Source organism: Acomys minous (assembly GCF_964271855.1).
Source record: "Acomys minous genome assembly, chromosome: 3".
Lineage (NCBI taxonomy): Eukaryota > Metazoa > Chordata > Mammalia > Rodentia > Muridae > Acomys > Acomys minous.
The window spans coordinates 21,108,564-21,130,060 of record NC_140485.1 but is presented as its reverse complement, the minus strand read 5'-3'; the positions used below and the strand labels follow the sequence as shown (position 1 = coordinate 21,130,060).

Sequence of the window (21,497 nt, the reverse complement as noted above, 5' to 3'; positions counted from 1 at the left end):
GGTGTTTGTGTTTTGTTAGTTTTAACATTTTATTTGATCAATGTATCGATAGATAACTTTGATTGTTATCTTCCACACTTGAGATTCTCTCTTCCATCTCTTGTATTCGGTTGCTATGGCTTGTGTCCATCATTCCTGTTCTCTTCCCTATGTTTTTCAACTCTAAGATTGCCTCAGCTTGTGTTTTCTTTGTTGCTTCTAATTCCCTCTTTAGGTCTTAAATAGTCGTATTCATTTTTTCCTCCCATTTGATTGAATTTTCCTATAATTCTTTATAGGATTTATTCAATTCCTTCATCTGTTTGAATGTTTTTTCCTTTCTTTCTTTGAGTGATTTATTTTCCTTTTTCAAATCGTCTGTCATTTTCATCACCTAAGGTTTAAAGTCTCCTTGAGCTTCCTGGGTGTTCATATCTCCAGGGCTTGCTGTTTCAGGATCACTGGTTTCCCATGTTGTTATATGGCTCTGGGTTTTGTTGCTAGTCTTCTTGTGCTGTCCTCTAGGCATCTGGTTGTCTCTGGTGTTAGCAGGCCTAGAGGTTCCTCTAATGAGATCACTGTCTATGTTCCACATTGGCCAGGCAGGTTGGGAGCAAGTAAAGAGAACTCCAAGTCAAAGGTTGTTTGCTAGGGCTCTCCAGAGGCCTCCTCAGGATATTGCACAGTGGGTGTTAGAGCTTGTACCCAGCTCAGCTCAGCTGGGTTCCCTGACTGTATCCCAGTTGGGTCAGGCAGGAGAGGAGTGGGCTGGTAGATTTCCAAGCCCAAAGTTGCTCAGGTGTCCTACAGTCCTTTTTGAGATGGCAGGGCTCTGTCTATCTGCTGTGTTCCAGATGGGGTTGGTCAGTAAGCAGCTAGGGGACTGTGAGAGATTTAAGCTAGAAGCTGCTCGGCTGCCCCACAGACCTTTTTGAAATGGCAGCAAATGTGAGTCTTGCTCTGCGCCCATCTCAGCTCTGTCTATCTGCTCTGTATCCCAGATGGGTCAGGCTGGTAAGCAGCTTTGGGACTATGGAGGCCCAGAGCGCAAAGCTGCTTGTGTGTTTTACAGGCCTTCTTGATATAAGCTCTGCTTATCTTCTCTGTACCCCTGTTGGGCTAGGCTGGTAAACCACTGCGTGACAGAGAGAGATTAGATTAGAGTGCAAAGCTGCTCCCAAAACAGCAGCTAATGTGGGCTGTGGCCCACACAGGTCTCTGCTTTGTGTGTTTGCTCTGTGACCTAGGTGGATCAGGCCAATAGGCTGTAGGTAGGCAAGGTGAGATCAGAGCCAGAAGCTGCTAGCACGATAGTAGCTAATGAGGACTGTGGCCTGAACAGGTCTCTGCTCAGCCTGTTTGCTTTGTGTGTTAGCTGTGTCAGAGCAGTATGCTTTAGGTGGGCGGGCAGAGATCAACCAAGGCCCAAAGTTGCTCACAGGATAGCAGCTAATGCAGATTGTGGCCCGTGCAGGTCTCTGTTCAGCCTGTTTGCTTTGTGTCTTAGCTGTGTCTGAGCAGTATGTTTCAAGCCGGTGGGCAGAGACAGACCAAGGCCCGAAGTTGCTCATAGGATGGTGGCTAGTGTGGATTGTGGCGGGCGCCTGAACAGCTCTGCTGGTATGCTCATTGTTACAGCAGGTAAACAGCTGGAAGGGGGCTGTAAGAAATCGGAACTCCAAGCTGTTCAGGCCCTCTTGAGACGGCAAGGCTATGCTTATCTGCTCTGTGGCCCAGCTAGGCTAGGTCAGCAAGCAGCTGGGAGGCTGAGAGAAATCAGAGCTCAAAGGTGTTTGGGTACCCGCCTTCTTTCTCAGGAGGCAGCTAATATGGCTTATGTCCAGTGCCGGACTCAGCTCTGCCTGTCTGCTCTCCTTCCCGCATCTGGCAAGCAGTAGATGGGCAGTGAGATCCCGAAGCTGCTCAGATATCCCAAGATGGCGGCTAATGTGGGCTGTCCCCCGGGATTTTTTGGTGGGTTAGCTGTGTGGCCAGGGGTTGGACCCACCCGTGTCCCATACAATATGGATACCTCTCACCTGGGAATCAACAACACTGGTGTTTTGTAGCTCTCAGTTTGGTCTTTAGGTTGCTATGCAGTCCTGGTTTTCCATCTAATCAGACGCACTGTGTGATTAGTGCCACCATTTTGGATCTTCCAGGTAATTTATTCTTGAAAGAAATGTCTTTGTAATAAATGATGCTGAAGCAAATAAAAAAGATGTAAACCTAGATTCCTACCTCACACCACGTGCAAAAAGAATTTGAGATGTATTATATAGCGTTTTAGAGCAGAAACTTTAAAATCAGATCATAGAAGAACAAAAACAAAACAAAACAAAACAAAAAAATAAAACCAAACTTCTTGACATTAGAATAAGCAAGAGTTCCAGAGAGAGAAAATTCTAGAGGAAGGGAAGGAAGGAGGGAGGGAGACAGACAGACAGACAGATAGACAGACAGACAGACAGAGACAGAGACACACAAAGAGAATTCCCTATGTCCCATTGAGCATGCATAAGCAAAACTGTGGTAGGTTGGTCTTTATTAAAAATGGAAAATTGGTGATGACCTTCCTATGTGGACCTGCCTCTCACAAATGTTTTCCTTCACTCCTCTCCAGAAAAGAAGAAGAAATACAAAAAAGGTGTCCATTGCAGGCCCCATTTTTTACTTCATGATGTGAAGTGCCCAGAATGCTATAAAATCACAATGGTCTTTATTTCTGCACAAATGATAGTCTTGTGTGTTTGTTGCTCCACCATCTTCTGTCAGCACACATGTGAGAAAGCAAGGCCAACAGAAGGATGCCCCTGCAGCAGGAGGAGAAGAACTGAAAGCATCCCAATTTACATCTGATGTGAAACCACCCTCAATAAACACGTGTGTGTGTGTGTGTGTGTGTGTGTGTGTGTGTGTGTGTGTGTGGTGTGGTACGTCTGGGGGCAATTGCTATTTATCAAAAGAAAGAAGGGAAGAAAAAGACCAATTACAAATTGGAAACACATCATCATGTGTATATGTGACAGAAATTTGTCTAGATACAGGATACAAAAAATTTAAATGCTCAGAGAAAAGAACATACTTAAAAACATGACAGATATGAGCAAATAACCCACCATGGCCAATAAAATGTGAAAGTGTCTCTGGATCTATAGCAACCAGAGAAATACATTTTAAACCCACAATGTGGTTTTCATACCTGTTCCAGAACTGTCCCAAGTGTAGAAGATTAAGACCACTGGTGAGGATGTGGACAAACGTAGATTACTCCTACATCATTAGTAGAAACATAAAATCATTGTCAAAAATCATTTGTCAGGGTAGGAAGATAGGTCAGCAGTTAAGAGTAGTTCTTGTTCTCCCAGTTTCCTGTACCCACATTAGAGGGATCACAACCATTTTTAACTCTAGCTCAAAGGGATCTGACACCATATTCTGGGCTCTGTAAACATTTGCACAAAGACACACACACACACACACACACACACACACACACACACACTCACATACACACAGAACTACTCACATACATGCTCATAAATAAAAATAAATTTTAAAAAATTTATTTGGCCATCCCTTGCAAATTAAACGTAGGCCTAAGTTAAATTTTATTCTAATAAATTTTATTCTAATACAACTTTATTTACAAAGAGAAATAGACACCATGTGTCTACAAAAGGTTATGTCCCATGTGTATACAGTGTTCATACTAGAAACCTCTCCAGTGCCCAACAGTAATAGACTAGACAAACTCTACATTGCTTGTAGACGGAGGCTACTTATGAAAAACAACAGCACTGTGGATGCCTCATTTGCACCAATAAAGGCAGATCCAAAAGAGTATTGTATTAGTTACGTTTCCCCTTGTGACAGAATTACAGACACAATGGATGTAAGGAAGGGTGAAGTTATTTTGGCTCACAGTTTGGGAGTACAGGCAGCCAGTCATGATGGCAAGTCAGCCCAGTCTGAGTTTGATGCAGCTGGTTAGTGTGTTTTCCTCAGGCAGGAAGCCATGAAATGGACGCGGGTGCTCAGCCCTCTTCTTTTTGTTTAGCCCTGGCCCCTAGTGTGTCAATGGTGCCATCTGCATTCTGAAGGAGCCTTTCTTCAAGTCTCCTGACCTTACCCTCATAGTTGTCTGTTTCCATGGTGATTCTAAATTGGGCCAATTTGGAAACGACAAATAACCATCATATCATCTACTGTGTGGTCGCCTGTATGTAACAAGTTCAGGCCAATTTGTTGGAGGGTGATTGTTATGGCTAATTTAAAAATAGGGCCTACTGTATTATTAGGCTAATTATTATTATGATGGTATTTTCTAACCTGCTAGCAATCAATGAAACCTGTTATATTTTAAAATAGCCTTGGTTCATCTGTGGCAGGGCAGATATTAGTCCCCTAAAGCACCTCCCCATATTGGCGCAGGCATCCCATACCCTACCCCAATCCCATGCCATCTGCTTCTAATAATTTCTATTGAGCTACCTCCTATCCATGATCCCAAATACTTGCTAGTGCTCTTCATCTGGGTCAAATCCTCCATCCAGGGCAGTGATGTGCTTCTCCTCCACCTAACCCATGGCACCAGCTTCCTTCCTCCTCTTCCTCCCTCCTCCGGTTCTTGTCTCCTCCCTTCTTCTGGTCTCTGACTCCTTCCTTTCCCAAGAACCTCTCTGTTCCACAGGCTCCTGAATCTTAGCCATCCCTATTCCATTTGCCCCGTCCACTATGTTGGTTTTTTTTATTGGTCAAACAGGGATAAGTTCTTAGGCAAGGTTACAAACATTTGAGGGTACATGAGTCACTCATTTGGTCAGCAACCATCATCAACAGGTGATGGAAGAGACCAGTGGCTACCTGTGGGCTCGAGAATTCACTCAAATGAGGGTGAAGGCATCTGCTGTGAGGAGAGGGAAAGTTCTGTCATCTTGATTGTGTGATGCTCCTCTATCACAGGTGGGTAATTTGGTCTGAACTCATGCACCGAAATTGTGGATTTCACTGAAGAGGACCTTTATCTTAATGATAATAGTAACATAATGATTGTTGTGGTTGCAGTGCTTCTTGTTTGGGGTAGAGGTGGCAGAAAGGCTTGTCAGGAATTGCTACAAGCGTAGGTACAAGTGCGTGTTGGGAAAATGTAACAAGTGAACAGAAACCATGTTTATATTCCCAGGAACCAAGAGGATTAGGAGTCTGAGGTCATATATGGTATATCACAGAACAGAGGGTAGGGGTGGGGTTGGGGGTTGGGGGTTGGGGGTTGGGGGTTGGGGGTTGGGGGTAGGGGTGAGGGGAGAAGGAAGAGGAAGAGGGGAGGGAAAGGAGAGGAGAGGTACAGAGAGTGAGTCTTCCATTGCTGTCCACTTTATTGAACCAGGGTCTCTTTATTGAGCCTAGAGCTCACTGATCCTTTAGACTGGGAGACTAGTGAGCCCCAGGATCCTTTCATTGCCCCCCACCGTTAGTATTGTGGATACAGACACCTCCTGCAGCACCCACTTAGGAATATTTGAAGGGAGACCCAGGGCAGTTTAGCTCAGGAGCTTGCCTTGCCTGAGTCTTTGAAACCCTTTTACTGTGACATCTTTTCTTTCTAAAATAATCTGATGCTCTTTATGTCAAAGGGCGCATATTCAAATAAGACTAAAGAGGCATACAAAACGCTAAAACCAGAATGTAGATGAAGCACATATCCAGTTTCAAAGACTCCTACTAGAAAATGAAATCAAGGAGACTCTGTTCAGGCCCCCTGATGAGCACCTACTGAAGCTGCCTGTGGGTGCAAAGGGCGTCCTTGTGGATCTGTTACCGTCTGAGAACAGGCAACGCAGATGGCACATGTTCAACAGTTCTGAGCCTTGTTGATTTTTTTTTTTAATTTGAGGAAATACACATCTTTCAGGGACACCTCTGAGTTTATAAGACTTTTTCTCCCTAGAATTTGTAGCTGAATATCACAGAATAGAGATCTGCTACATAAATGCCCTGAAGGAGACTATTTTAGGACAAACTGTCTTCCTTTTTTTGAGACTGAACTTACTAAGCAGATATAAGTTTACTAAGGTGCAAGTTTAAATCTAATAAAAGTTTGAATATATTATTGATACATTTATTAATTTACTATTATTTAAAATGATAAATTTACATTATGATATAATCCTTGTTTCCTTTGAATATGTCAAGTGTAACTAAAGGTAACTCTTGAGATAGCAGAGATATTAAAAAAGACTCAGAAAAATACATTAATTAATGATTGATGCCTATCAATATAGACAGTCCAGGTAGTGCTGCCAACTTAACAAGAGGATACATTTGCCAATAATGAATACTAATTAAACAATTAGCTAATCAAATTAAAGACAAGAATAAGAGAATTAATGTGTGTGAAAGATGTTAGAAATATATGCCAGCAACACAGTCAACCAGGTTTCAGAACTTTGATCTGACTCTTGAAAATGGACCAGCCCAAGTGCACACTCAAGTTAACACCAGGGAATGACAAACTCCTCCTGACGTTTCCCATCATGTCTAATAACAAACATAGCTTTCTCATGTGGAGACTAGGGAAGGGAAGTTATCATAATAAACAATGTAAAATGCTCCAAGATGGATGAATTCAACACATGTGCTTGCAGTTAGTTTCAAACTTGTGAGTAAAAATGGTCACAATTGGATGTTACCAGTAACAAAATTATATTCCTGCATCATTAGTATGAACTATGAAAATTAAGAAGGAAGAAAACCATCCATACTTGCTATTTTGAAGGGACCTGTCTATCATGTCTGTTTATCATCTATCTACCTTCCTATCTATCTAATAATTATTTAGAAGCAGGTTTTTTCTGTGTAGCTTTGATTGGTGTAGAATGTCCATGCAGACCAGGCTTCCCTGGATCTTTCCTCTGCCTCCCATGTGCTGGGGTGTCAGGCATGTGCCACTCTGCCCAGAAGATTTGTATACTTTCAATGCTTTGGGTTTACAAAGAGCATAGAAAGTGGTTGAAGGCAAAGGGATATTTGTTCATGTGACTAGAGACTCAGGAAGATGCTGTGGGGACACCTTGGCAGGATGATGTTGAGCACTCTCTGGTGGTATGACACAAGATGGGTCGGTGATGAAGATTGGGCCTCCAGAGTCCTTAATAATGAAGGGCAGTGAGAGGCAGTAAAAGCCATTCCTGTAAGGGCTCTGAAGGTCTAGTTTCTGGCCCTAGTTGTGACACTTACCAGGTAAGTCTGGTTGGGTAAGTCACTTGATTTCCCTGATCATTTTCCATCTTTTATGTGGGGTCTGGGATGCTCGAGAAAGTTTGCAGATGTCTGCTACAGTTGTTTTTCATTATCTGCTTGTAACTGACTCTTCACTGCGAGGCCAGGCTGGAGCCACGCAATGGTTTCTGTGAGAGCCTGGAGACACTTTGGGAAATAATCAATACAAGATGTATTGGGTTGAAGCCATGTTGAGAAGCATAAATCTTGACAGTATGCTGTTTGATAAAGTTAATAATGTTTGAGAGAAACACTGTAAAAGCCTGTGGGAGGGAAAGGTATGTCTAGAAGAGAGTTGAAGCCAGCGTGGAAACAGTCATCCAAAGAAGGCTGGTTAACATCCTGTTGCTCGTGGGGCAAGACACACAAGCAAGCACACCCATGTATATGAATGTGTGTATAGAAACACACATGAAAAAAAAGGAAGAAACACACACGAAGACATACGCACATATTTAAAGGAACACACATATATATATCCACATATCTATATATAGGAACATGTACACACATACACATATATACATGGAGGTACATGCACACAATATGTATACAAGAAATATGTATCCACACCTGGATACACAAATACATGTGTGCACACATGAACTACCAGTGCTAGTTTTCTTGGTGGGGTTTTGAAAGAAACTGGCCTGGGAGGACAACTAGCATGGATTCCAATAATGAATAACTGCAAACTGTCCACGCAAGGGGGCTACCACCTTCTCAGGAAATGCTGCTTCTGGCATTTGTTGAAAAATGTGGGGTGTGGGGTGGGGGTCTGTGTGTGTGTGTGTGTGCATGTGTGTGCACGTGCATGGATGTGTGTGCGCGCACAATGCTGAGTGTCTTTTTCTGTCACTCTCCACTGTATTTTTTGAGACCGGCTCACTCATTGAATGTGGAGTTCAGTGATTTTGCTAGATTTGCTGGTTAAAGAGCCCCTCGGATCCGCCTGTCTCTCTGCCTCTCTAGTACTCGCTGCACCTGGCTTTTTACACAGGCACTAAGGACGCCAACTCGTGCTTGTGCAGCAATTGCTTTGACCTACTGAGCCATCTCCTAAGGCCTGCTCTAATATTTTTCTTTTCTTTTCTTTTTTTGTTTTTTGTTTTTATTTTTGCTAATTAAACAGTAGAAAGCAGTAAGTTGTTGATGTTGTGGATAGGGAGAGAATCAGCAAGTAAGAAAGATGAGGATCTCATGGCTTTAAAATAAAAAATCAAACCTTGGGGTGGCCTACGCTTAGAAAGAGAGCACGGCTTTTCCTTTATCTACAATGTTCCCAGATTTTCTAATGGATTTTCCTCATATCAGTGTTGCTATGGGAACACTTGGAGAAGGTAGGCAGGGTGTCTCAGCTGCTTTTTCTACAGGGGAAACATACTGGGAGGTCGGTGACAAGTTTGGTCCAGGCTAAGTAAAGCCTCAGGGGCAAAGTGGCTGCCCTGAGGCTGACTTCCAAGCCAGAGAAGTTGACTTCTCTGTAAGTGTAAGAGGCTGTGGAGCTAGGGAAGTCAAGACTCTTGCTACCAACCTTGATGACCTGACTTCGATCCTCCTGATCCACATCACAGTAAGAGAGAACTGATTTTTGCTGGCCTCTGACCTCTATACATGTGCTCTGTTGCATGTACCTTAAATGCACATTCTTTTTTTAAACTTAAAAGGAAAAAAGTCTTTGAATACCACACCCAAATGGCCAGAGACTAAAGGCCACATTGACACAAGATGAAAACATTTATTTTCTGAAGAGTGATGAGATTACTTCCTATTAAAATTTCTTTGTGTTGCTTTATTGTGAAAGTATTATGTAGATCACATATTACTTGAAATGTAGATATCAATGGTCAGAAAACCACAAGGAAATCTTCACATTGGGTCTATTGTATTTTTCAGGAAGAAAAAAAGGGAGGAATTTTCTCAGCCGAAAAATCGCTCTGGGAGTTCTCTGCTCGGTGGATGTGTCCACGTCTGTGAAGGTGAGAAGCTCTGGGCATCTCACCCTTCAGGAGCTCACACTCGCTGCTCATGAGAAGGAGGCAATAGCATCACCATGAGCGCCCAGTGTAGTTATTAAATGAGTGTCTGCATCACAGGGCATCTCCTGCTTTCCTCTTTCACTACCATCACCCGTTCTTTTGTCTTTGCTTTTTGTTGTTTGTTTGCTTTTAAGACAGTGTCTTCCTGTGGCCTAGGCTACCCTTGAACTCCTGCCTCTGTCTCCCAAGTTCTGGGTCGCTGGGGCATGTCTGGTACGTTTTGCTTGGCTTTGCTCAAAGTCACCCTTTCAGCCACATTTTGTCTTTGCCTTCAGTTGTCTTGCTCCTTCCATGAGGCCTTGTCCTAGACTTCTTCTTCCTCCTTGTTGGATGAGTGGCCAGTGCAGGTGACAGTTGTCTTAGGGGATGCCTTTTCCCGCCCTGGTGTTCATTCTCTACAGTAGTCAATGATATCTCAGGTCATGATATGAGCAAAGGCTGTGCTGGGCCATGCTGTTCCAGCCTCTTCTGTGTGTGTTGGGAATTCTTTCCCACCAGTGCTCCTTTAAATAGGTTAAGTGGTCCTGGCAGTGGTAGGCAGACACTAAGCTAAGTTCTGAGATAACTAGCCCATGAAATATTGTTGTCTCTGTTTTACAGACAGGGAAACTGAGGCTCACCGAGGTTAGGAACCTGAGTATATTGATAGAGTTCATGAAGACCCTTAGGCTGAAATGGAACTGCCCTTAAGAGTGTAGCTTTCCCACCAAGTGATGGTTATTGACCTGATATCTTGTGAGTTTTGGCCAGCCAGATTTCTCTTTTCTCAAGATGTGACAGTGAGATGACCTTGCAATCATTACTGTGAGAGAAAAAGCACCAATAATTCTTACTTGTTTCTTCTTACATTTTTTTCCCCAACAAGATATAATTTCTTGCATTCATCCCATTTTCCCCAAACAGCATAAGTGATTTGGTCACCAGATGGGCCTCTGCAGCTGTCTTTTTCTGACTGGGGAGTTTCAGATGAGGGGAATGGTGGTCACTGTCTCTCTAGGGGGTGGGAGAGAGAACAGTCAGTCCAACTTCTGTCAGGAGGGCAGCAGGATGGAGTTGAGGAACTGACACAGCATGACGTGGCTTGCTCCCTTGGATTCAGGTTTCTCCTTCATTTCCCTCTGAAAGTGGTATAGCACATCAAATGAGCCCTCCTCTCTTCCTTTACCTTTCTTGGATTTTTGTTTTTTTCTTTTCATTGGTAGGGGAATAGGTGAGCCAGTGATGTGCTTAGCTGTGAGATTAAAGAGTTTTATTTTTATACTTTATGTTATCTAGCAAAAATAGATGCAATTTTGGCCAAAGCTTTTTATGTTTGTTTTTTATTTTTATTATTTTATTACATCTATCTATCTATCTATCTATCTATCTATCTATCTATCCATCCATCCATCTATCTATCTATCTATCTATCGATCTATCTTTCTAGCAGAGGAGCCCGTTATCTCTTTTCTATCATGTGCATTCCAGGAATCAAATTCAGGCCATTAAGCTTTGAAACACATGCCTTTAATGACTGAGCCATTTGACTGGGCCCTTTCTATTTAATTTTTAAAACAGTTTTTATTTTACATATGTACCTGCATGTGGGTATGTTTACAGTGTGAGTACAGGTAATCTCAGAGCACAGGGATGTGGGCTCCCTGGAGCTGTGGTTACAGGAAGTTGGGACTGCCTGACCTGGGCCCTGAGAACCAAGCTCAGGTCCTTTGTAAGAGCAGTGCATGCTCTGAACCACTGAACCATCTCTTCATCCCACTACCCTCTCCCCTTTTTATTTTTTATTTTTTATTTTATTTTTTTTACATTTCTTAGTGTTGGCAACACTGACCATTTTGCTGGTCTTCAACAAGTAATCATAACTGCAACCAGCACATGTGCTGGGCATTGTTTAGATTACAGTTTTAACTCCAGCATTTTGGCCGATATAAACTTTCCATATCAAGCCTCTTTCCAGAAGTGACAAACCTTTTCCTGGGGTGTATTAGATGTGCGTGTGTGTACAGGATGGGTGGGCTCCCTCCTGCCTTCTCCCCTGGCAACTGAGTGTTTCCAGGGCTCTTTTCTCCTCCCCCCTCATGCACACATGCTCTTTTGTCATTTTTGTCCCCTGCATACAGCCTTGAGTTTCTCCCTCTTTCAGAAACCATGGCTGGTCAGATAGGCCACAGACAGTCTTGAGAGACTTCTCTTAAAATGACTGAACTCATCCATGTATTTTTCTGAGAAGCCCCTACACATGTTAAAGGCTTTCCTGTACAAACTTATGTCAGAGATTGTTTTCTTAGGACTCCAGACTGTGTTTCTTGGCCCAACAGGAAAGCACAGTATATACATTTTATAATATGAAATCTGAGATAATCCTGTGTGACCAAGAACATGTTGGTTTAGCTGAATCATATCTTCTACTACGTCAATGTTATGCCCAGATTGCTAGATCCCCAAAGACTACCACGAGTCCAAAGCTGTATGCAAAAGCAAGGGGCCTTTATTTAAAGTTGAGCCCTAGGGCCGCCTGCCCTCACTGATGCCCCAAACTATCATTAGGCAGGGTTTTTATGTGGTTACAGAAAGGAATGGGAGTTTCCAGTTTGGAAGCTACAGGATTGATTGACATTTAGCAAGGTTGGGTTGGCACCAGGGGATTGGCCAAGCCTGACTGTGAACTGCTTAAGCAATCTGTCTATAACATCTGGGGACATTAGGTACTTGATTGGTTCCTGGAACAGTTTGTGGTTTTCCAGCAACAGAGGTGAACTTAGGGACAGGCTTAAGATGGTGCCTGCTGACAAAACGTAGTCACATTAGTTAGGGCTCTTAATTCCCTTGATTTTATGACGTCTGTCCAGTAAACCAGGGGTTGCTTTGTGCCCTCAAAACCATACATTTGATAGCATTAATTCGGTCTTGAACAAACATGGAATAAAGTCTATCATGTAAAGGGGAAATAGTATGACCAGGAGAAACAGAGCTAAGGGCCTATTTTCTTGTAGCCATTTGTCCCTTATTCCAGAGAGTTGCCCATGACTTAGCATTTTAACCTATAGAGTAGGACAATGGGTGAAGTTATTCTCTTCTGTAACTTTTTCCTGCTGACATTAGGGGTGCTGACTTTAGGAAGATTGAAAAGTTAATCAAAGGCTAGGTAATCAGACACTTATTAAAAGCATCTGTTTAACGGATCCAGTTGAAGAGACAGCGAGCAGTCCCAGCAATCAGTGGGACTGATTTATGTCAGCTTCCAGCAGGTACAGATCTCAGCAGTTTGTAATCCACAGGTGATCTCTGAATGGAGTCTATTAGCCAGGTAAAAGTCTCTTGAGACAAATATAGATTAGGGACAGAAGTTAAAATTGTGTCTATAAGACAGCCGGAATAGGATTATGCCTTTGAGACCCATAAAAGTATGAAAATTCTTTTTTCAGTCCAGGAGGCTTGATATATAGATTGGACAGACATGTTTTTAGCATGATGAGAAGCACCCTTAAGTCTATGACTAATTAATAGTACTCAGTGCTCCATCAGCTTATCAGAACTCTATTGACCTCATTTTTATATACTTTAACTCACTTTCTTATAGCTCTATAAGTTACATTTATGTACCTTAAAACTTTTCTTAAGCCCCTCCAACCTTTACAAATTGCACTTATTAACCTTTAAACACTTTCTTAGGCCCTCAAATCTTTAGATTCTCATAACTTAAACTTTCATATCCTCAGACATTACATAAATTTACACTCTTTTTTTTTCTATCCAGTTATTCACCAGGAGACACAGATGGTTCCTGGGAGCAGTCATCCAAATGAAGGATTAGTAAAAAGTAACATTGAATTTTTTTTATCTTTTAACAGGAAGCCTGTGAGCAAGGCAAGCCTGTTTGCCTTTTTAAATAAGAGAAGAGACCTAGTACGTAATAGTTTTAACTAGCTAATGAACTGACTAATGAACTAACAGTGGATAGAATTGTCCTTTAGCTGTCAAACTACCATTAGCTTAGCTATCAATGTGATCAGAAACCAGAGAAGGATAAATTGTAACCCAGATGAATCTATGTATCAATTGAAATGACAGAGATGACTAGTCATATTCCAGTATAGCTCTCCCAATTGTCTCCTGTGGTAACATAGCACCATGGGCAGAGACAGTCTGGCCATCAGGGACAGAAGACGAGAGGCTGTTTTCTGTGGAAGAAGAACATGTGAGACACTGGCCTTCCCTCATTTTCAGCAACACTAGACAATAACTCTCCAGATGTACAGTTTTGGTCAACAGAACAAGCTGGGCCTAGCAGCAGATGAAGCATTGGGGGCAGTCTTGCCCAGTGCTCAGAATATCACAATCTAGCATTGAAGTCATCTGTCATGCCAAAATCTTCTCAGAGACCTTGGGGAGTGACTGCTAGGATGTGGAAGTCTCTGTCATAATTAGTTTAAATATATTTAATGCCATATTCAGCAGATCTCTGACAAGCTTGAGGGCCAGCATACCTGAGCTTAAGCCTTGTCTGTCTTTAGCTATCTGCTCCAAACTATATCTTGCAAATATAAAACAAAATATTATGACGTATAATCTGCATTTAAGGACCATATGTGTTTAAGGACCATATCTGTCTAACTAAGATGTGCAGAACACAATACATTCATACATTTAAAATAAGTCAAAATTAAACATACAGTGGCTACATACATTAATACATTTAAGATAGACAGACAAAACTTTTCTTACTTTCTCTAGCTGTAGTTTCAAGGGAAAAGTATCTTGCCATCTGTTAACTCCAGGCAGGAGCTGGGGCTTGTTTTTAATGGAAGGCAGTGGCCGGGAACTGGTGACCAGTGTCATGTTATGTACTCGTACTGTGCTCAGTAGGCCAAGCTCTTGACCTAAGTACAAGCTGGAGAAAGCTTCCTCCAAGGACACCCAGCAGCTGCCCAACCACTCATGGCCCTGGGTCCCTGTGTCCTCCTGGTGGGATATTTTAAAAGACAAGAAGGGAGTAGGCAGGCATCCGCAGTCCTGCTTTCGCCCCTCTCTGAGCACTGCACATTCAAGCCATAGAGTACAAGAGTAGGTGGGAGCAGGAAGTGCCACTGCTGGCTGGTTGCTCCTATCTCCTGTACCAGGAAGGATTAAAAAACTCTCCAAGTGTGTGGAGGGGTCTTGAGGACCTTCTGCACTCGAGGAGGGTCCCTACCCCCAGGACTCAGCAGCAGCTGAGTGTTCACATGGCCACAGGAAGTGAGAGGAGCCAGGCTCCAGGTGCTGCTCTTTCAAGCTGAACAATTGGAGAGAGAGAGAGAGAGTGACCAAGCTGGAAGCAGGGAGCAGGAAGAATGGCCAGTGTGGCACCTGGGGCCTGGTCTATTTCCAGAACTGAGATGGTTACAAGCAAACAGAAACACAAGGACCACACAAGCAAAAATGTATCTGTATGATGCACTTGAAAAGAAAAGAACCAAAATTCAGAACAGCTGACTTTCCTGAGAGCCATCACATTCCACCAGAAACAAAACCAGAAGTGGCCTATCCCTTAATCGGGCTCCACCTAAATCAGAAAAACATACCTAGATGTCCTGCAAAAGATAGTCACACTTCTTTTTCTAATTTCTAGTCCTAGTCCTGGGGCTCGAGTGGCCAAGGAAGAGGTTTAAGGGAGTCATCTGTGTCTGTTCCATCTCTATAGTCACATAAAGACTGAAGAAAAAAAAAAACCAAAGTGCAAACTGACAGAATCAGACTTCCTGGTGTATTTTTGAGAGTGAGACATTGGCCTCTCACCACACCAAGGGAGTGAGTGAAATCTAATCCCTATTGAGTGGGCCCGGACGTCTTCTGAGTCCCTGAGCCTGGGGTCTTTCCAGCGTGTCTGCTTCGATCTCCTGCAGGCTGATACAGATGTACAGATTTGTGCCCTTTCTAGAAACCAAAACAGAGACCCAAACACACTCAGACAAAACTCTTAATGGTAGGCCATTGGCCCCAGGGTTTGTGGGCCTCTGGAGGTCTTGGGGATCCCAGATGGACCTCCAAATGTTATGTCCAGATCACTAGATCCCCAAAGACCACCAGGAGTCCAAAGTCATATGTAAAAGCAAGGAGCTTTTATTCAAACTCAAGCTGGAGGAACCTCGAACCTGACCAAAGCAGTGGATCAGTTGCGAGATCCCCAAACCATCATTAAGCAGGGTTTTTATTATTGTGGTTACAACAAGGATCAGGAGTTTCCAGTTTGGCAGTTACAGGGTTGGTTGACAGTCAACTCCAATTAAACACCTAGTTTAGCTTTCTGCCGTTTCCTCTGGGCCCCTGACCTGTCATAAGTGTCCTGTACTCAGAGCTGACGGTGTGGTTAGTACCTTCTTGGTATGAGGGTTAAGGGGAACCCATGTGGGGAGCAAGACTGGGGAGATCTAAGCCTTGAAGGTAATATTTCCACTGGGACACTGGTATTGGTTTCCAGACAGTAGGGAAGAGAAGCCTGGCTTTGAGCAGAGGCTGGAAACAAACCCAACATGCTGTCCCTGTGTCTTCAGACCAGGGTTCACCTCAGGGTACTTGGAGCTGGAATCTGGGGCATTCTAGGATTCCCTTCCAAGTGTTTCCTGGTCTAAGGGCTTGGACACATGACTCTTGCCTGGGACCCTGAAGGGGGCTTTATTGTATTCATGACTAGCAGGATGTTCACAGCGTGTGCTGAGGCAGCCAAAGGCTCTGATAAGTGTTTTCTTTTCCTTTTGAAAAATTCAAAATTAAAATTATCTTGGGGTGATGCGCTAAGCAATGAGAGGAATAGCTCACAGGTACTGTGAGCTTTGCTTATAGTCAAGTACATGGCTTTGGCCCTCTGATGAGTTGGTTGCAATTTCAACAAAGTTCTTATTGTGGCTACAGGCTGGCCAGGCCTGTACCATAGTGGAAGGCAGTAGGTACATTTGTGTACAATGGAACAAACAAAAATCCAGGGCCCCAGATCACTGGGTTGTTTCCTCTTTTCATGGGCACCTCATAGGTAAGGTGTTTGAAGGTGAGGAGTGTATGGAAAGCTAAATGTAGTCTACCAGTAAACCTCCTACTGTGTGTGTGTGTGTGTGTGTGTGTGTGTGTGTGTGTGTGAGAGAGAGAGAGAGAGAGAGAGAGAGAGAGAGAGAGAGAGAGAGAGAGAGACAGACAGACAGACAGACAGACAGACAGACAGAGACAGAGACAGAGAGAGACAGAGAGAGAGGAGGGGGGAGCAGAGCAGAGCTATAACCCCATCCTTTTATTTTTGTTTTGAGAGGGCCTTGCTAATTTGCCTAGGCTTCCCTTAAACTCACTGTGAGGTCCAGGCAGTCCCTGAATTTAGAGTTTTCTTGCTTCAGCCTCCCAAGTAGCTGGGGTTTTGGTTGTTGGGTTCCTTAAAAATGCAAACTTAAGTATGAAGTAGTTGGATGAGAGAAATTTATGCTTACTACAAGGCTGGAGAGATGGCTCAGCAGTTAAGAGCACTGCCTGCTCTTCCAGAGGTCCTGAGTTCAATTCCCAGCAACCACATGGTGGCTCTCAAACATCTATGATGTGATCTGATGCCCTCTTCCGACATGTACATGAAGAGTTTATTTTATGTGTATGAGTGCTCTATCTGGGTATACACTCATATACAAAAAATAAAAAAATCTTTTAAAAATGCTTAATGTATTGAAACCTGGCAGATGAATAAGACAGCACACGTCAGCTTGACACTGTCAGAGAGACTGGGAATGAATGCGTGAGTGAAAACTGGACACTTATTTTTTTTACCTTTTTATTGATTCATTGTGAGTTTCATATCATGCACTCCAGTCTCACTCATCTCCCTGACCCCTCATATCCATCCTTGCAACCCTCCCCCGCCATAAGAAAACACACACACACACACACACACACACACACACACACACACACACACACACATACCAAAACAAAGCATAGAAAACACCTTGCCGTGGAAGCTGTAGTGTGTCACACTGTGTCCCTCTGTCCACACATCTTCATTAGAGAATGTGTGTTACAGTGAGTCATTGGTCTGGTTTGAGGTCTCTGGTTTGATGTCACCATCAGTATCAGCTCCTCACTGGGACTCTTCCCAGTTATCTTGTTGCTCTGTGTCTTGGATATCCTGCAGCTTTGGATCAGCAGGACCAGTCCTTTCACACACCCTCCCCCCAACAGTTCACAGATGATGTAGATTTTGGGGTGGGCCAACTCAAAGCTCTGGATCTGGGCCTGGGTGCTAGCTGAGCTGGTCAGCCCACCACATCTGCATCCTCAGGGCAAGTGCTTCCAGCACTGTTCTGGCTAGGTGACCCAAAGCTGCCATTGGCAAGAGGCAGGGTCAGTTCTGCTCTCAGACCTCAGGGCTGCCTTGCCTGTGCCTTTGCCATCAGGGCCAGCTCCATTGTGCTGCTCAGGTGAGGCGCAGCGAAACACTGGCCACTTATTTCTCTAATTGAATTATATACTAAAAAACAAAAAACAAAACAAAACAAACCCCCCAAAACAAAACAAAAATCCCTACCCACTTTAATTTCCAGTTAACCTTCAAAGCAAAGGTGGAGGCAGAGCACATTGGTGCAGTGACGGAACAACACAGTTAAGACAATGGCTTTCCAGAAGCCTCCAAATCTTCTTCACGACCTGCTTTATGACATTCGTTGTGTTGAGCTAGGGGTTGAAATGAGCCACATGGAGGCAAACACTCTGTGGCTTACTCTTCTGTGCAGGAGTTCGTGATTGACACGCCGTGTGAAAATGCCCAGAAGATGTTCAGTGGCAACGCCATGCATGGGAACTATGCTGCCATCTTTGCCCAGCTCATCACTGAGGGAGAGTCTCAAGGTTTGTTAGCACACCAGCCATTTTGAACTCTGAGAGTTTTGGTGGCTTGGCCACAATTTCTTTTCAACTAACCAGATATCTAAGTTGCCTACTGGGAAAGCTAGTGGTGGTAACCTCTTAACCCGAGGCTGCTCCTCTGGCAACTCAGTTTGCTCAAGATTAACCCTTTCTCTCCACTGGCTGTTTCTCTTTAACCCTTTCACCCTGTCTGACCTTCTGCTCCTCTCTTGTCCCCAATCCACCCCACCCAGGGGCTTTGGAAATTTGACACCAAAAGTGCACAGAACAGGCAAGGTGGCTGGGTGCTAATTGCTGGTGAAACTCCAGCTCTCACTTACCGGGTCTGAACCCTTTTGTTCTCCCTTTTCCAGAAGCTTCCACCTCTTCCTGCAAACTCTCCTTTTATTGCACAGCCAACTCTGCAATCCTTTGAGAAATGAGAGAATTGAGTGACACTTCTGATTTTCCTATTTCATTCCTTATTTGTTTCTTAGACTCCTCCGTATCCGCTCGCAACTTCTCCAATTGCTCAACCATTGTCCCAAACTTTTTTGGGAGCAAAGCAAGAGAGAACCCAGTGGCAGAAGCTGCAGTGAACCTTTTGCGTACATCCTGAAACAGTATATTCATTCCTTCATACCCTGCTGTCTCCTCTACATTAGAACCCAAATTTCCCGTTATTCCAAGCCCTACAACTGAATGCCACTTGTTGGCATATTTTTTAAAAAAATATTTTAAAAAGTCTAGAGAGTCTAGTGTCAACTAAGGTAGCTCACTTCTATAATTCTATGCTTGGAAGGCTGAGGCAGGAGGATCACCTTTGATTAGAGCCACCTTGGCCCATATGGTGAGTTTTGGACCATCTAGGGTCACATAGTGAGACTCTGTCTCCACAACAGTGAAAAGGAGAGAGCCTAACAAGGTTTGGTTTTGTTTTGTTTTTCTGTGCCTTCCTTAGAACCCCACTGTTTCACAGGTCCTATCAGGGATGAAAATGGAAACTTGTACCCAGGAGTGACAGCTATTGATATGATGCACAAAGAAAGGGAGTCCTCAGGTGACCTCTCTGTGGTTATTTGTGGCTGTTGTCTGTTCGCCAGCTCCCACCACAGCTGAGGAGACTCTAACCACGTTCATCTCAGGAAACCATGGTGATGGACCAAACTTCCAGGACTGTGCTTTGATGTTGAAATCTCCCAACTTCTCAGTTTCTTAGTGACGAGGAAGCTGTGTCTCCAAAGGGTGCTTTAACTTCCCTCTTCTTAGGCTTAAGGGAAGATTGCATGTCTCTGGTGCCTCTTCACCTCCAGATTGATGTTTGTGTCCAGGAAGCCCTTGGTGAGCCTTGAGGATTGACCTGTTAATGTTACTTTGAAAATGTGTGTGTGTGTGCGTGTGTGTGTGTGTGTGTGTGTGTGTGTGTGTGTGTGTGTGTGTGTGTTGTAGTTCCTTTCTTAACCTGGGCAGCACTCAAATAATTGAAACTGGACTATGTTATTTATTCATCAAGTTTTATAGCACAATCTTGAGCAGTTACGACTCTATTCTTAACTGTCTAGGCTGATCTGCCTTCCTCCCAGCATAGACCCCTGAGCTACTTGAACTTCAGGGCTTTCACTGCTCCAACTGCTCTCTCTCAAGTCTCCTGGCCCTCTGTCTGTGGCTGAGTCCTTACTTCCCCTCTCTCTCTCCTCCTCCTCCCCTGGCTGGCAGGAAGTCCAGCCCTATTCTCTCCCCGCTCAGTGATTGGCTGTTAAGATGCTTTATTGGCACATCAGGGGACAATTGGGGAGTAAAATTTACACTAGTTTCAAAGGCTTGCAACTAGATATGTGTATAGGGGGGCAAGAGAAATCAACATTTGAATCTTTACACAGTGTACAATAACATTCTGCCTGTACTGACGTAGGACACATTTGTAACACAACTGGGTCCTCACAGTTATGGAGGACAGAGGCCTGAGATGAGGGAGCTGCCAGGGCTGACTCCTTCTAACAGGGGCAGTGGAAGGTTCTAGTCCAGCTCTCACCTCTGCTTGTGAATGACACTTTCACACGAACACACAATCTTCCTGTGCACACACCTGCCTCCAGGTTTTTCCTTATAAGGACTTCCATCATTTATATTGGAGTCTACCTTAATGACCTCGTTTTAACTTTGTTGCCTCAGTAATGTCCCTATTTCTAAACAAGGTCACATTGCAGATACAGGACTTGGGACTTCAATCTATGCATGGAGTATGGGGAGGACACAATTCATCTCATGGCATTCAGTGAGACCAGGTTTCCAAGGAAACACTAGCTAAAGAAAGGAATGCAGGAGTTAAGGATAAACTAGAGAATAAGTGGTAAGAGAGACACACTGGACAGTGTAGGCCTAGCCTCATCCCACCCTTAGTGTGGACAGCCGCTGCTGCTAACTGCGGCCCTGGAAGTACCTCAAGTGTCAAGTGCTGCTGAGGGCAGAGGGATAGGCCAATGCTTATGAAGTGGTGCCACATGTTGAAAACACTGGCAACTGCAGAAAGCCTGCTTTGGTTTTCCCATGTTTTCTGTCTTTACTTTCACCAGTTCATCCCGTTCCTGAGGAGGAAGCACAGAAGGGGAGGCAGCATGAGCCATGTGTGGGCGGTGACTGACTTTCCTGCCTTCAGTGTTCCATGCTGTCTCCTACCTGGAGTTTTACATTGTATTTTATGTGTGTGAGAGTTTTGCCTACATGTATGTCTGTACACCACTTGCATGCTTGGTGCTCAGGGAAGTCAGAAGGAATCGTCAGTCTCCAGGACCTGGAATTACTGATGATTGTGGAGCCACCACGTAGGTTCTTAGAACTGAACCTGGGTCTTCTGCAAGAGCAACAGGTGTTCTTAACCACTGAGGTAGCTCCCCAGCCCCCGGCACTCTCTCCTTTTAATGATGCTTGCTGCTGGCGTGGGAAATGTGCCGCACCAGACCCTGAACTGGAGCCCCTAGCACACTGCAGGCTGCAAACAAGGAAAATAACTTTATTGTCTTCCATTCTCCTTAAGGTTGGGGGTTGGGGATGGGCCAGCACCCACCCCTCAACAGACAACACCCTTATCCCTGCCCCCTAACAAAAGAGCACCATAGTGCAGAAATGTTAGGTTTGTTTAAGTTGAGAAGTAGCTGGTACAGTCTTTGAGATGGTACACAGCTTTCCCTTGCATGGTCATCTGCATTCTGTTGTCTTCAGGTCTGAATGGTGTGGATAATGGGATTCTGATATTTGACAAGGTTCGGATTCCAAGAGAGAACCTGCTAGATAAGTGAGTAGTTTTCTCCTCAATGTGTGTATAGATGATCTACTGTTCCATCACATGAGGTC

General features: G+C 44.0%; 1 protein-coding gene across 1 annotated transcript in view; it reads left to right on the top strand.

The window, feature by feature from the left end:
* ACOXL (acyl-CoA oxidase like) overlaps positions 1-21,497 on the top strand; it is a gene marked incomplete at its 5' end in the record, with an annotated part of 266,082 nt that overhangs the window by 14,073 nt on the left and 230,512 nt on the right. The window contains 5 exon segments of the mRNA XM_084774531.1: positions 4,053-4,134; positions 9,157-9,239; positions 18,035-18,149; positions 19,108-19,206; positions 21,366-21,438. Of these exon segments, the coding sequence (XP_084630657.1) occupies positions 4,053-4,134; positions 9,157-9,239; positions 18,035-18,149; positions 19,108-19,206; positions 21,366-21,438 (452 nt within the window).